General features: G+C 40.8%; 1 protein-coding gene across 2 annotated transcripts in view; it reads left to right on the forward strand.

Moving 5' to 3' along the window:
- The first annotated feature begins 3920 nt into the window (after nucleotides 1-3920).
- The window catches only part of HNRNPD (heterogeneous nuclear ribonucleoprotein D), a 15552-nt gene continuing 2675 nt past the window's right edge, over nucleotides 3921-16797 (forward strand). For both annotated transcript variants that reach the window (XR_006104032.1, XM_042467823.1), the window contains exons 1-6: nucleotides 3921-4318; nucleotides 12448-12616; nucleotides 12765-12926; nucleotides 14167-14298; nucleotides 14909-15008; nucleotides 15460-15606. Coding sequence is in view for 1 of the 2 variants with exons in the window: in XM_042467823.1 (XP_042323757.1) it covers nucleotides 4107-4318; nucleotides 12448-12616; nucleotides 12765-12926; nucleotides 14167-14298; nucleotides 14909-15008; nucleotides 15460-15606 (922 nt within the window). In the remaining variant the exon portion in view is untranslated. The remainder of the gene's footprint in view (nucleotides 4319-12447; nucleotides 12617-12764; nucleotides 12927-14166; nucleotides 14299-14908; nucleotides 15009-15459; nucleotides 15607-16797) is intronic.

Consider the following 16797-nt stretch of genomic DNA (forward strand, 5'->3'; position numbering starts at 1 on the left):
TTGTTTTGGAAACACTGACTTTTGGGAATACTGTGTCACGATTGTGAAGGTTTTTTTTTAAATAGGTCTGTGTGCCAGAGCAAATTTGCACCAAGCTTATGCCTCACCCTGAACTAGAAAAATAGAGTACACAGATTAGGTATACATCTTGGCTTCATGATTTTAAAATGCCATGTCATAGGCTGCATTACAACATGATTAGGTTAAACAGCTTCGGGCTAACCTCACAAAGATATTTAGTTGGATCCTGGGCGGTGTGATAAAGGCTGCTTGAATGTTGGAACATAGCTTTAGGTATGTTCCATTATTAAAAATGATTGGTTGGAGAGATCCTAGTTTTGTAGTAAAGAAAGTCAGCTGTTGGGCGGAGGTGTCATGTCGCCCCTCTCTCCCAAGAAATCTTGAAGGGCCCCGGAGGTAACAGAGCAATTTCACAAAGGTTTTGATGTTCTTTTCAACAAAATGTCACAGCATTCAACTCTAGGTTATTCCCTGTTGAATAAAAAAATCCTCTTAGGCTAGAAATTGTCCTCCATCTTCATGAGGCAGTGAGGCACATCTTGTACTTTAAAAAATGTTCAAAGAAATTATCAAAGCATTTTGGGGAGAACTAAGAGCCACAGAAGGTGGGAGCTGCTACACCTTTTCTACTCATGTTCTACAGTGTGGCTGAGGGCATGTAAGCGTGAACGCATGGACTTTGAAAGCTATTCTGGACAGCAGGATGTGCCAATTAAAACAACTGGAATAAATGTTTGAATTTAAAAGCTACTCACAAAAACAGCATGTAAGGGAGAAGGCTCTAGCTTGCCTTCTCTCAGAAATGAGTCTCTTGAATGCCTGGACCGGAATAATGCTTGTGTATAATGTTTAACTGAATGTGATCTACCAGTACGGTATTTTAAATTATATTAAACTACTGGCTGTATGAAGTTGCTTAGTAAAAGAAAAGGTCTTGCTAGTAAAAAAATAACTCACCATCTGGTTGTGTGTCTTAAGTTGTGGTTTAATGGAAGCAATAGCAGGGAGGGGCCTTGTTGTATTCCTAAGAAGTTCATTGAGAAATGCCTGATAGAACAGTAGAATGTATGCAACAACTCTCCAAACAAGTAAAAGTTAACTTTCAAATTATTGTTGCACAGTTGGTCTCCTGTGTGAGAGGACAATAGAGCTGGCCATACAATAAACCAGCCTGTATGTATGCCTTTCTGATGAATTTATGTGCCACTTTTCTCCCACAGTGGGACTCAGGTGGCTCATAAAAGGAAATCAATAAAAATCTACCAATGCAAATTCAAAAACAAAATCATAACTAAAACAATATGAAATTATTTAAAAACAAAGCAAAACAAAAAAGGACACAAGGTGATAAAAAAAGCCTCCCTAGTGCAGATAATAAGCTGTATAGAGCTTTATAGGTCATGACAAGCACTTCGAATTGTGCCCAGAAATGAATGAATAGCCAGTGAAGCAGCTTCAACAGGTAGCTCTGTGTTCCCTATAACTTGATATTTAGTTTGACAGCCTCAAGTGATTCTGATAATTAGCCATGGTGGTTAGGACTGAAAAGAGAGGATGTTCAAAAGAATACTAATGAACATCAGGACTACTAAATGGAATCCATAAAATGGTCTGATTAGGCAAAGCCAAGAATAGCATCATCCCCATTTTCCAGCAATACTTACATTTCACAAGTTACAGAGGAACTATAAAGATCGGAAGAATGTTGTAAAGGGATGTTCTGTTTACTATAAAAGCACAGAGGTTCTTTGTTTTGGCAAAATTAATTAGGACTGTTGTATAATTTGTTTTTTTGAGTTGGCATGTTGACACAGGAGTGCAATATTCAAAATGGCTTTTAACTACTGTACCTCTTAATTCAAAGCTTGAAGCAATAAATTAAAATGCCCAGAAACAGTCACTCTTTTAAAAGCTGGATTTGTCCAGGATCAGAATGAAAACTCGTGACCCTCCAGAAAATATTAGTTGGCAATTTCCATGTCTTTGCTGTTATTGCCTGTATTGACTAGAGCAGATGGAAATTGTAGTCCAAGTTATCTGGCTGTCCTTATATGTGTCCACCATTTGTTTGACCTGCTTTCATTGAGAACAAGATGAGTTCCCCTATTTCTCTGTTTCACCTTCCAGAAAGCATTCACAAATAATGTCAGCGGAAAGGAAGAAGAAAACAGCGATATTTATGCAGCTGTAGCAATCCTATGCACTATCATTGTTTTGTTTTAATGTAGTCTGCATTAGCTACCTTCTAAGAAATTGTGGGTTGCATGGGGATTAGTGCGAAGAAACGGGTGCCATTTGGCATGGGGCTACTTCTGAGGTTCACCAGTGATTACAGATAATTACATGTTAATGCCAAAATGTGCCTTGTTTTTCACAGAATTTAGTGTTCAAGATCAATATATCTTTACTTGAAAGAAAAAAAAATTACTGAAATTGGATTTCTGTTGTTTCCCAGCACTGAATAATCATCTCAAACTGAACCATTTTAAAACAGATATCCTATGCTGTTGTCATTTTGTAAGTGAGTGGGGTTAAAGTGCTTTATTAGTTTGGCTTGCTGGAATCGGAGGAGTATTAAAAACAACAGGAAAGAAATTAGCAGTTGTATTAGCCATCCTTTGGATCCCGATCCCATGTCCAGGCTGTTTCCTTGATGGCTTTGCTTACAAAGTCAGTGCTCTCTGTACTAGCCTTCCCATAAACTCTTAAGAGAGTTGCTGCATAGCCCATTGTGAACTATCTTCTCTCTGTCACGGAGTTATACCAAATGCAGTAAGTGTTTGTGATGTAGAGAATGATGCATCATTTATGTGTGTTAAAATGTATGTCCCTTTTTCACTAAATTAAGGGCAGCTCAAAGCAGTTTGCAAAATCTGAAGATCTATCTATCTAATAACAAACCGGCAACAATAAAAAAGTCCTTGTGTAATTCCTCATTTTGACAGGACAATTAAGCCGTAAGCCGCTGTAAGGCAGAGGAATACTAATAATAAACAATAACAATTCTGTTGTGATTCCTATCATCCTGCCTTTTCTCCACAATCAGGAAATAATAATAATAATAATAATAATTCTATTATTATCCTGCTTTCCCTCCACAATTAGGAATTACAGTAATAATAATAATAACAATAACATATTTATCCCTGGCTCTTCAGCCCTAAAGGCTCTCATAGAATCATTAGGAAATCATAATAAAAATTAGGAAACTAATTCTAATATTAGAAAATAATAAACAATTAGGAAATAAAGAATAATGCTATTATTATAATCCTGCTTTCCATCCCCAAAATTAAGAGTGAATAATTCCATTATTAGGAAATAATAATTCTATTATAATTGTCCTGCTTTCCCCAACAATTAGGAATTAATAATAATACTATTATTATTATTTGCTAATTGTTTATTATCGTTTCCTTAATAATAACACTATTATTATTAGAAACAATAATAAATGATGGTGATGATGATGGTGATGATCTCAGGCTGAGAGGGCGCTGTTGCTGCTGCTGCTGCTGCTGCTGCTGAAGCTGAAGAGCGCTTCGCGTAATGGCGGCCCTCCACTTCGCGCCTTTTTCCCTTTCCATATCCTTCCCTTATATGGAAGCGAGGGGGGGGGATTCGGGGAACCAATCGGATCAACCAATTCCGGAATTTGTTTTTAGACATGCGCAGAGCGAGGCTGCGAAGAGCTGTGCCATAGATAGGCCGCGACCAGGCTCTTTGTAGAGGAGGAGGAGGAGGAGGAGGCGTCGCTCTTGCCTTCCTTCTCTATGGTACGGGCAGCCAATCAGAGAGCGAGAAAGGAGCGAGCGCGCGCGCGGGCTCCGGAGGGAGGGGGAGGAGGGAAAGAAAAGTAGGGCGCCAGCAGCAGTCACGTGACCGCGCCGCCGCCGCCGCCGCCTTCGCATTCGCTCGCATTGGCATTGGCATTCCTTCCGTCGGCCATTTTAGGTTGGGATCATCGAGGCGGCGCCATTAAAGCGCGAGAGAAAGGAGGGCGACGCGCCGGTTCCCCTTCGGAGGGGCCTAGTCTTCTGCCGCTGCTCCCTTCCCCTCATCCCCACGAACTCGCCCTCGTCCTCATGTCGGACCAACAGTTCTCCGGAGACGCAGCGCCCGCGGAGGCTGCGGAGGAGGCCGAGCAGATGGAGGGCGGCGCGGGCGGCGGCGGCGGCGGGGGAGGCAACAACAACAGCAGCAGCGCCGAAGGAGGAGGAGGAGGAGGCGGCGGAGGAGGCGGAGGGGAGTCGGAGGGGGCGAAGATCGACGCCAGCAAGAACGAGGAGGACGAAGGGTAGGCGCCATTGCAGCTCCCGAGAACAAGGACGCCCCGGACCCTCGAGGCAGGCAGGCAGGGAGGGCGCCTTCATCTCCAGAGGAGCATCCCTGCTTTGTGGGTTTGGGGTGGTGGTGTGCTTCGCTCCGTGTTGTGGGTTTGGTTCCAGGACACCTCCAGACTCCCCCCCCCCCAGGATACCAAACTCCTGGAAGCCCCATTAAATACAGCGGGATAGGAAAATAGTGTCCCTTCTCTTCAGGTGGCAAAAGGAAGACTTGCTTTTGGGAATCTAGATCTATATTGGGGGAATAGTTGCAGTCTCTGGATGCCAAGAGCCTTCCAGCCCCATTAAATACAACGGAATGGCAAAATAGTGCCCCTTATCTAAGATGGCAAAATCAGGGTTTGATTGTGGGAATTTACGTATATTTGGGGGGAATATTTTCAACCTCTGGGCGCCAAGATCCTTGAAGCCCCATTAAATAGTAAAATGGTGTCCTTTATATAGTAAGGTGGCAGAAATTAAGGTTTGCTTTTGGGAGGCTATATTTTTTTGATGGATGTTTGCATCATTGGGTATGGAGAGCCACCTATATATATGTGTGTGTGTGTGTGTGTGTGTGTGTGTCTGCGTAGAATCCAAAGACCTAGCTGTGTCAGTCTCTGGAATCAGTGTGCAGAGAGATCTTGCAGCACCTTTGAGGCCAAAGGCATCCGAGGAAGTAGACTTAAGTCTGTGAAAGCTCATGTTGCTAACTTCTTTCTGTAGTTAGTCTCAAAGGTGCTAAAAGATCTCTGCATATCTATATGTGTGCAGGGAAAAGAGGATGCCTGGTCACCCCAAAGGACACTGTTTGGGGAACAGTGGTGTCACTTTAGGGTGTCACTTTGTGTGTCCTCACTGGAAAGGAAGACAAGGCACCACAAAATGTAGGCCACTCAAGAAAAACGTAGGACTTTACAAACTAAGAACTGAAAATCACTGATATTCATGCCGCTTAGAGTTGTGCTCAAAATGGAGGACAAAATGTAGGGCATGTCCTGGAAGAGGAGGACAACTGGTCACCCTGTAAATGGGTCGCTAAGGGTTGGGTGGAAAGGGAAGGCAAGGAGAGTTTACACAAAATAACGACCAACCAAAACGCACAAAGTACATGTGTATTTACATCACAAATCCACAAAACAGTGATGCCTTTGTTGGGTTAACCAAAATGCACAAAATATATGTTGCAAGCTTTTGAAGATCTTACTGTTTTGTGGATTTGGGATGTTATTGTACTTTGACCAACAGGGTACTTTGCTATATAGGTTGCTAAGGGATGGGTAGAAGTGTTTACATTCAAAATCCACAAAACAGTACTGCTTTTATGGGGCAATCTCAATGCACAAAATCCATCATGCAAGCTTTAGAAGCTCCACTGGTTTCTTCATCAGCCAAAGGTATTAAAATTATACAGGAGGGGAAAAATTATGATGTTGATAGTCACAGGCCTACATTTTGTCAAGATGTTGTTGGTGTTCTCAGTTGAAGTACAAGCCTTCCTGCACGGATATCCCCCTGTACCACCTTATGACAATATCACACATTTATGACAGTGTTATTCATGGACCTGCATTTTGTTGAGATTTTGTTGGTGTTATTGTGGCAATAGGCATTCGTAAGCCCCCTTTGTAGAAACATGCCGAGAAAACCCCATGAAAGTACCCCTTAGGGTCGTCGTAACTTAATAATAAGTTGGAAATGGCTTGAAGATACACAGTAACAACAACATATGGCCACTGCTGCCTTGTGTTTACCTCGACCAGTCCCATTGGGCATCACTGCGGAGTATCAAGGATATAGAGATTGGCGGCAGCGATGTGTGTGCGGCAACGCACGTATTGCTTTCTGCGAGAGCCTGCTGCAGCTTCTCCGCTTGCGCATCATCACCTTTGTTTTGTCTCCCTTCCTGTATTTATGCTAGGATGGCTGTGAAGGCGGTCGTTCTTGGGAGGTTGCCTTACAGCAGGGCAGACGATGGGCATTATCATTTCTCATAAATGACTGCAAGGCTTTCTAGCCAGACTGAACTCTGCAGCAGCCTTTGGAAAACATTTTCAGGAGTAGCCATGCAGGCTATATACTATATATACTCATGTATAAGTTTAGATATTTAAGTCTAAAAACTGGCCACAAAAATCAGAGTCGACTTACCCATACTGTACTGTTATTTTAAAGAAGGTACCATCCCCTGGTGAAAGACAAGGGCATAATCTGTCCTGGAAGCACTGGCCCTGCTCTATTCTTTTATCCATCCAGCCTTTAGGATGAACACAGTTATGCCTGCTGGGATTTTGTTAAGTTCTTTGGCATTGTTTTCGTTTGCTTCATCCTTTAGATCCTTTGTTACATGGCCCTAGGTTTTACCCTTGACTTATCCATGGGTCGTATCAAACCCCACAATTTTGGCCCCAAAACCTGCCCACGACTTATACATGAGGTCAACTTATAGTGGAGTATATACAGTACAAAAGTACAATAACACCCAAAATCCGCAAGGCAGTGATGCCTTTATTGGGCCAGTCAGAATGCATAAAGTACATGTTGCAGTCTCTCAAAGACATTACTATTTTGTGGATTTTGGATGCTATTGTACTTTGCAATATTACCAGCAATGTACCTTTGCTGTATAGCCAAAATAGTGGTACCTTTATTGGGTCAACCAAAATGCATAAAATACATGTTGCAAGCTTTACTGTTTTGTGGATTTTGGATGTTCTTGTACTTTGCTATGTGGCCGATACAGTGGTATCCTTATTGGGCCAACCAAAATACACATTTGTGCAGCTTGGTTGATTCAATAAAAGTATGACTGTTCTGTGGATTTTGGATGTTACTGTACTCTGCAGCCTTTGGAGTTTGATAAAAAGAGGTGTTACATATGGCCTGGTACAGACCGCCCCAAAGGGCGGTCGCCGGTGCCTAGTTTTCCGCCGGGGGGGGAAACACAATGGACAAACTATGTGGTTTCCCGCCAGTGGAAAAAGAACCTGCAAAAAGCAGGTTCTTTTTCTGCTGCGGTAGCGGCGTTATGAGTGCGCCAGTGGCACACTCGTTACGTAAGTGCTGTGCGGACGCTGCACAGCACTTACGTAATGATGGCGGTGCCCATCTGTACAGGCCGCCACCATTTTGATGCCCTCGTCACATGATAGGGTTGAGGCACATGTGGGCAGAGTGCCTTCGGCCAACCCCTAGCACGTGACGAGGGCGCCCCATAGGCCCCGTGTGTACCAGGCCATATATTTAGTTTATTTGGATAGGTTTTTGATAATGAGATTGGATGTTTGGACCTACATTAGTGAGCCCTACTTAATTAATTGCCACCTTTATGCACGCTTTGAATGGTGTGGCCTCTGTTTCCTCTTTACTTATTTTGTATATTGCAAGATCATTGAAAGGAAAGCATTTAAGGGGTAATTTCATAAAATTGTCTGAATGTTGCTGGTTTTTCTTCAGTGAGGGCAGGTAGAGGAGCAGTTTAGGTGCCCTGTGGTGCAGTGGTTAAATGCTGCTACTGCAGCCATTAGGTTGTGAGTTCGATCCCTGGGGGCTCCCAGATTCAATCCGCCTTCTTCCATCCTTTTTTAAGTCGGTAAAATGAGTACCCAGCTTGTTGGAAGTAGTTAGCTTACACATTGTAAACTGCTTAGAGAGTGCTGAATTCACAGATAATGCTATAAGTCTTGGCAAGAAGCTGATTTCTCCTGCTTGTGTTATTTTGTGAAGCAATGTGCAGTTGGCTTGATGTGGGGCAAACACACCAGTAGAGCAAGCAGCTCTTCAAAAGCACTGTTTTCTTCTTTTCCTTAGGTTTAGAATACATATATTAAAGCTGCTTTGTAACTTACTTTCAATTTGTGTATTTTTCTGTATTGCAGTTATGTCTCCTGGCTGTATGCAAACCTTATGCAAAGTAAACATGGGCAGCTTCAGAATGTTTTCAGATTGAGCAAACAAGGAAATAGTGATCCTTAGGACCTTTGTGCTTTAAATGCAGTTCAGTTGATAGACAAAGGCCTAAACTTCATACAGATAATGGTGTTCTGAATGCTTTATAAAGTAGTATTTAAAACAGAAAGAGGATTTGGAAATACATTTAGCAGAGCCATATGTAGTTATCACACAGCTGTGGGCTTGACCCTTATGAATGTAAAGAAAGAGTGATTTAAAAGCAGTCTTGAGGGGGTGAGAGAGAGCTAGCAGTATACTGTAGTAATTGTGAATTGTGAGAAACAGTATACTAACAGGCTTCGCACTGTCAAATGTAGCAGATGGCTAGCTGGATATGCCCAGCTGTTTTTGGTTACATGACATAAGTGTTGTTTATCCCATGTAAACTTTTAGATAGATGTTATGCAACAGATGGCGCAGATTCTTACATTGTTTTGAGAAGGATTTTTTGGCAGTAAAGAAGAGGGTATATTGTTGTTGTTGTTGTTGAAAATAAAATTAAAACTTGTTGCTGTGAGGATATCTGTGGGAAGATGGAAGCTACAGGAATAGAATCATAGAGTTGGAAGGGAGGTCATGGGCCATCTAGTCCATCCCCCTGTTCAATGCAGGATCTCCAGTTAAAGCATCCCCAGCAGGTAGCTGTCCAGCCTCTTTTTGAAGATGTCCAGAGAAGGAGACCCCATTACCTCTCCAGGCAGTAGATTCTCTTACTCTTACTGTCAAGAAGTTTCTTCTAGTGTAAAATCAAAATCTACTGTACTGTAACTTCAAACCTTTAGACCTGGCCCTACCTTCTAGGACAGCAGAGAACAAGCCTGTCTCCTCCTCTCTGTGACAGCCCTTGAGGTATTTAAAGAGTGCAATCATGTCACTCCTCAGCCTTCTCTTCACCAAGCTGAATATGCCCATCTTCTTCAACCTTTCTTCATATATTTTATTCTGTGTACTTCTTATCCTCATTGCCTTTCTCTGAACTTTCTTCAACTTCTCTGTATCGTTCTTAAAATGAGGCACCCAGAACTGAATGCAGTACTCCAGATAAGGCCTGACCAGCACAGAATATAGTGGAACTATTACTTCCTTCAGTTTGGAAACTATGCTTCTATTAATGCAGGCTAAGATAACATTCACCTTTCTGCTACAGCATCACACTGGTTAAGCTGTCCAGTGATAAGCAGCATTCTTATTTTAAGGCTTTTGATCCTTGGTTATGGTGATTATGTGGTGCATGTGTATAAGATGTTTCCTCAAAGACATATTGTTGTTGTGTGCCTTCAAGTCATTTTCAACTTATGGCGAACCTATAATGGGATATTCTGAATAAAATAATAAATACAATTGGCCCACTCCTGGGACTTTTTTCAAAGACGCTCTGCTGCTCAAGAGCAGGACTGGAGGAACCTAACAATGGGAGTAAGCCAGGGCTGAGGCCTATTTGTAGAGGGCTGAGCCGGTGTGAGTCATCTAAGGTCACTCAGGGTTTTCATGCCTGAGTGGAGAATCAAATCCTGATCTCCATAGTCCTAGTCCTGTGCTCAAACCACTGTGCTACACTGGCTCTTCAGATGCATATTCCAGATATTATATAATGGGTTCAAATAATATTAAGGTTAATTTAGGGAGTCAGCTTGTCAGCTGCTTTTTGTGGTTTGAATATAAGCCACCAGCTCTAGTGACATTAATTCAAAGCATTGTAACTCAGAGGATACATTATTTTAATATGTTCTAGAAGAGCGGGAGATAACTAAACAATTACAGAATCAAGAAATTCTTGACATATTCTGGGGAATATGGTTACCTCTTTATTTCATTTATAAATCAATCTCTAACTTTTAATGTCTGCATATGGATGACACTTTGAATGGTCCTGGCCTTTGGCCCCCTGCCTTATTCTTACAGATTTCTGAAGGCATCTATTATTGTGCTTCTTTTCTTGATTCAATTTAATTTAAAAATAATTTTAAAAAGAGGAAATCAGTATATAAGAAATGACCACTAATTAATGCATATAAACAGCTTTTAATACAGGTTGAGTCTCCCTTATCCAGAATTCCAAAAACCAAAATATTTCAAAAATCAAAACGTTTTTCATGGGTGGCTGAGATAAGGACATATCTGTACTGCAGGTAATCCTGATTGTGTATTTGATGTGATACAATATGCATATTTCAACATTGTTTTAACGTGCCTATTGATAATAGAGCTTTCCTGAGTCAAGAGAACTGTTTTCTAAGAATATGTAGGCTTTGGATTCTGGTGTTTATCCCTTTTTCTAAAAATGTTTGGGTATTGGGTGCATCTTCATACTGGAAGGAAGGAAGAGAGGGTGCTGAGTTGAAATAATACAAATGTGGAAAGTAAAGATCTTGCTTCTTGTGGAAAAGGTGGTCCAGTATGTGGTTATTTCACACCATTAAAAACCATATAAGTCACCCCTCCATTTTAGCAGGGGATCCATTTCAGACCCTGCCCATGCCAAAACGAAAAATCGCCAATATTCAAGCCCCATTACCTTGAATGGCAGCATGTGCCCAGGGGCATCTCCACACACCCTCCATTTTGCCCCCCTCCATTTGCCGCCTGCAAACTGGTGAGGGACGCAGAATCCAAGTCTGCAAAAACAGAGGGGCGACTGTAGTTCTAATATGGCTGTTTTAAAATGACTACTACAACTTGTGATGGGTGAGCAACTTTTGTTACTTGTCAAGCAGTGTTCAGTAAAAATGTCTCGTGTGAGTTATATTACAACATACAGTACTTTCCTCTTTTAAAATCAAGAGTTAAAACTATAATTTTGCCGTTTGGCATAAATTTATTTTCTAGAAATAACTGTTTCCATAAACTGCTGCAGAAGATAACTTCGGCAAGATTGCAGGACCTCTTTCTGTTGCTGTTCTCAATTGACACTTTTTTGGCTCTTACGTGAAAGTTAAATCTGGTCCAGATATTGAGCACTGCTAGAGGAAGTGCCTAGTAGTGGCATGTTTGGGAACTTTCAAAGCTTGTATAATTTGTTTTGTGATCATTGTTGCTTCATTCTGGCAGAGTGGTGCAGGGAGTGGCAGAACATGTTCCTGCTTATTTGGAAATTGCTGCTAAGTTGCATCTTTGATATAGCAAAGGTGTCATGATTATCTGTGCTTCTGATGGGAAAATCCCTTGAAATAAACAAAACTAGTTCATACAGGAATTAATTTCTTTTGGAACATACTATAGCAAATTGCATACAGTACTTTGTGGCTGTTCACCAAGAAATCTATCCATTCAGATACTTGTTGAACCTGAATGCTAATACAGCATTCTTGATATTTGGCCTGAGGCTTTGTTGACTTGCTGCATTTTTCTGAAAAAACTGGTTACTATATTTGAAGTGAGTTTTACAAGATCCCCTTCACTTTGTTGCAGTAGAATAAATGCACTTTTAGATATGGTATGTAAGCACAGTCCACAGTTTGTGTTGCCCAGAAGAGTGTAACCCTCTTGTGGTAGTTAACAGAGTAAGGGAATGAGTCAGGTTTTTAGCACTCTGGTTTGGTGTGGGTAAGCACGTTGGGTCCTCCTATATGTTTTGGATTACAGTTTCAATAAACCACATCCTGCCTGTCCAGTGGTTAAGGATTATAGAAATTGCCATTCAAACAGATTAGAAGACACTGAATTGCTTGTCTTGTCTCTAGTTAATATCAATTCTGATTAGTTTTAATGTTCAGTAAAATAAAAATTTGTGTTATTTGTTCCCTTTTGAAAGAACCTTCCAGGCATCCAAATGGCTGGATAGAGAGGTTAATTTGGTTTGGGCGGTTATGGTACTATTGGAGAGTTTTCTAATGATTGTTCATATGGCTGTGCCAGTGTTCTGGAGAAACATCACCATGGACACAATTATGTAAATAGCTTATCTCTCTTGGGTTTGCTATTGGAACATGGAATATATGACATACATTTGCTTTTGTCAGTCTGGGTCACAGAGTAGGATTGGAGAGTTGGGCTGTTTGGTTTTAAGTTTTCCTAATTGTAAATTTGAAGACATACATTTCTAAAATGCATTGCTAGATTGTCCCTAATGACAGATATACTGATATTTATCGTTTGAAAATTCTGTACTTTTCAGGTTTTATAGCCTTACCATTCATTTCTTTTTCTTCAGGAAAATGTTCATTGGAGGCCTTAGCTGGGACACAACGAAGAAAGATCTTAAGGACTACTTCACTAAGTTTGGTGAAGTAGTAGATTGCACCCTAAAGCTAGACCCTATTACAGGGCGGTCAAGAGGCTTTGGCTTTGTATTGTTCAAGGAATCTGAAAGTGTTGACAAGGTATGTTTATTTTCAAAGTATTATGTTACTCTTGAAAAAAAACATAAAATCATGGAGAATACTTCTTGTATAATATCCATCTGAAAATTGCTTAAGAAGCTTTTGTTTGTAAGGTATGTTATGTCCTTAAATATGTAACTGCTTGCAGGTCATGGATCAGAAAGAACATAAATTGAATGGCAAAGTGATCGATCCTAAAAGAGCCAAAGCAATGAAAACAAAAGAGCCAGTTAAAAAGATTTTTGTTGGGGGTTTGTCTCCAGATACACCTGAAGAGAAAATAAGGGAATACTTTGGAGGATTTGGTGAGGTAAGTCAGTGTCCACTCTGATTGTCATTTGAAGATTAAAACTACAACAATTAGATAAATTTATCCATGACGATAAATACCTGTTTTTAGATTATGCTCATAAATATTTATTTCTTTTTTAAAATCTTTATGGTTTTAATGTTTAACCTACTGTGTAGCCTGTTCAACCACTTCATTTTCATATGTAATCTGTCACTATTCCACCCAGCTTCTGATAAAGTAAAAATATAATTTGTTTCCTGGTGATATGAGACAGTCAAACCCAGCCATCTTGGCTTTTGATTTTTTTAATCTTTTGTCTATAAACACCTTAACCTTCTTCTTTCTTTGCATGTAGTATTTGCTCCAGTACTTTAGACTGTTTGCCAGTCTGTTGCCTCTCCATACCTATAATAACCTTCTATCCTGTTAGTTTGAGGTTACAATCACTCAGATCATCACCACCTTTAAAGATGACTTACCTTAAACCAGATGCTATTATGCTCATGTTAGTGGTAGTTTCCAGAGGTTTAGGTACTTCCAGTCCACTGAAATCAGTGAGTTGTGGAGAGCACTGTTTATTATTTCTGTATGCCTAACGTGACTCAGATAGAGAAGTTTGGACTAACTGTAAGGGTAGTAATTTTCTTAAGGCAAATCAGTGGGAATTCAGACGTCGGTAAATGCCAAGGGGGGGAATTTCTGTCTTGTCAAGAGAAAATGAATTTTGTCAAATATTTAGAGTTCTCCCACGATTCTGGTAATTTGGTAGCTGTAGTTTAAATATTTATGCAGTTCAACCCCTTTGTGTATCTGTGGGACCAGTACCCGTGATTTCACTTACCTACCATTTATGGCTGCTGCCACTGTCCCCTAACGTCCCTCCTGGTCAGCCCCCTCGCCCTCTCATCCTCTCAAGCCCCACAGGGAAGGGAGAATGGAAAAAAGAAAGGGGGGGGGAGAGAGAGCGAGAGCTAGGTAGTAGAACTAACTCCCCCCCTCTCTCCCTCCCTCATCATCTTGCCTGGCCTGGGGTTTACTACTATACACGGTTTTTCGTATCCAGGCAAAATCCAGGAACACATCAAACATGAATATGGGGGGGGGGGGGAGTCATACTGTATTTTATAAACAGTAAAATTGTATTTTTCCTCATAGAAATGCCTCCTTTAATACATTGTATCTGGGTGCAGTGTTGATTTTTTAAAAAGTTATCCCTGCCTCTTATCCACTCAGTTGTATGCATGTATTTCTTAATTAGGTTGAATCAATAGAGCTTCCCATGGACAACAAAACCAACAAACGCCGTGGATTTTGCTTCATTACCTTCAAAGATGAAGATCCAGTGAAGAAAATAATGGAGAAAAAATACCACAATGTTGGTCTTAGTAAAGTACGTTTCAAGTTATGATTCCATTTAAGAGAATCCTCCTTGTGCTCAACTGGTAACAACTACTGCTACAACAGTTACTGCATTTTAGAAAAAGTATTAGTTGTACCCATCTGGTTATAACTAGTACTATGAAGACTTGAATTATAGGCAGAAAAAATACAAATGGGAATACCTGTCAGTAAATGCCAAGGGGGAAAGTATATTTGCAAGACGTGTGGATACACTAGTGCATTTAAAACTCTTTTGTTGGTAGTGAATAAATTGTCTGGAATCATTTTTACTTACTAATAGCTAATTCAGTCATCTTGAATACTGCTATTTATATAGTCCAAATGGAACACTTACACATATAGTTTCAGCAAACTTTGGAGAGCAGCCAGGTTATTATAGAACTAATAAAATATAATGAGGAGAATCAAACATGCAGTGAGAATTGAGCATTGAATGTAAAATGTTGATTGACTGAAGAGAGAATGTGTTGGAAAAATGGGTTTGGTGGAGCTGTGTATTGCAGTGTTTTGTTAAAGATTGTACAGATGTAGAATAGTTGCTTAATAGCACTTTGTGGAAACATGAAACTACCTGTATAAATTAGTTGTCATTTTTTCAGTGTGAAATAAAAGTAGCGATGTCAAAAGAACAGTATCAGCAGCAACAGCAGTGGGGAACTCGAGGGGGATTTGCTGGAAGAGCCCGTGGCAGAGGTGGAGGTAAGTTTCAATATGACTGGAATGTTGATAATAAACATCAAAATCCTCTGGGGAAACGCCTTCACAAATGTGTGTGTATCTTCATTAATTTGTGCCAGATTACTTGCAAACTCACTCACTCACCTGATCTTAACCTGGCTTGTTTCTTGGTGAAGAAGACTTTAATGTGTATGCCACTATTAAAGGCAGTGCTTTTACAATTGCAAGAGTACACTGGATTGGAGTGATTATTGTCATTGGGTAATCAGTTAACATATCCATTGGTTGGCACAATGAAACCTAGTTCTGTTGAGCCATTAAATTAATTGACCTACCACCCTGCAAGTTAAGTACATTTACTTGCCTCATTGATTTCAAGTGAACTTGCTTTCAGCTAAGTGTGCTATACTAACTTTTAGATTGCCTTGTTTCAGATGTTCTTCTCAGTAATTCTCTTTTGATTTTGTTCCAGGCCCTAGTCAGAGCTGGAACCCAGGATACAGTAATTATTGGAATCAGGGGTATGGCAACTATGGATACAACAGTCAAGGCTATGGTGGCTATGGAGGTTATGACTACACAGGCTACAACAACTATTATGGATATGGGGATTATAGCAGTAAGTATAGGACAGTATGTGTTGATATTTAAAATACAAATAAATGCAATGGGATTCAATGGTAATATCCCATCATTGTCTAGGGCAGGGTTTCTCAACCTTGGGTTCCGCCAGAGAGTGTGATACAATAATTTTTGTGCAGGGTTCATTGAGACCTGAAAATTATATGAAGGGTTCTACAGGGTAAAAAGGTTGAGATAAATTGCCCTGGGGTATCCTTTTTACTTTCTTTTGGTGAAGGGCACAGATCATGACAACAGAAAATACTAGTTCTGTTACTGGCAGAGGAAATTTGTTCAAGCAATTTGAAAGGCCGACTGCTTCATTTTAATCACATTTTTGGTGAACCTTGAGCCATAATCTACTTAGACATAATTGCATTTTTTGCCATATTTCTGCACCAGGCTGCTGCTGCAATTTTTTTTTTAAATCCCTCATTTTGTTCCTACAGTGGGCCCTTGGTATCCACTGGGGTTTGATTCCAGGATACACCATGGATACCAAAATCCATGGGTGCTCAAGACCCATTAAATACAATGGCATAGTAGAATGGTGTCCCTGATGTAAAATGGAAAATCAAAGTTTGCAATCTGGAATTTATGCTTTTAAAAAATATTTTCTAGCTGTGGATGCTTGAATCTGTGGATAAAAAAATGTGGATAAGGAGGGCCAACTGTATATTTGTAGTATGCTGTACAAAGAACAACCAAGGTGTACTGAAGGGACAAGAAATGGGAGAAACAAGCTGGCTCAAGCAGAAAGCTGGTGCATGTACTTGCAAGTAAATTTACTTTGAAGTTGGGGAGTTGCAAGCAGTGTTCTTCACAATGTCTGTGTAGACCTTTTCAGAGACACTGGCCCAGTACACACAGGCAGGAAGCGGTGTGGCGGCGCTGATTCTAGTGTCCCATGTGCGCAGCAACCACACACTGGAACCCTAGAATATGCCGTCGCCATCATGCTGCCCTCCCATCCACATGGGGGCTGCCACAATGACGTACACAATGTACAGCGTCTGCATGGGGCTGCATCACAGGAAGAAGCTGCTCTAGGCAGCTTCTTCCTGGCTGCATATCATTCCCACGCGGGAATGATACGCAGCAAAGAGGGGTGGCGTTTAGCTCCACTGTTAGAAATTAAGGCTCGGTACAGACGGGCAAAATGTGGCGTGGCATTGCTGTCAGTAGGGTT

Source organism: Sceloporus undulatus, chromosome 5, assembly GCF_019175285.1.
Source record: "Sceloporus undulatus isolate JIND9_A2432 ecotype Alabama chromosome 5, SceUnd_v1.1, whole genome shotgun sequence".
In the NCBI taxonomy this organism is placed as follows: domain Eukaryota; kingdom Metazoa; phylum Chordata; class Lepidosauria; order Squamata; family Phrynosomatidae; genus Sceloporus; species Sceloporus undulatus.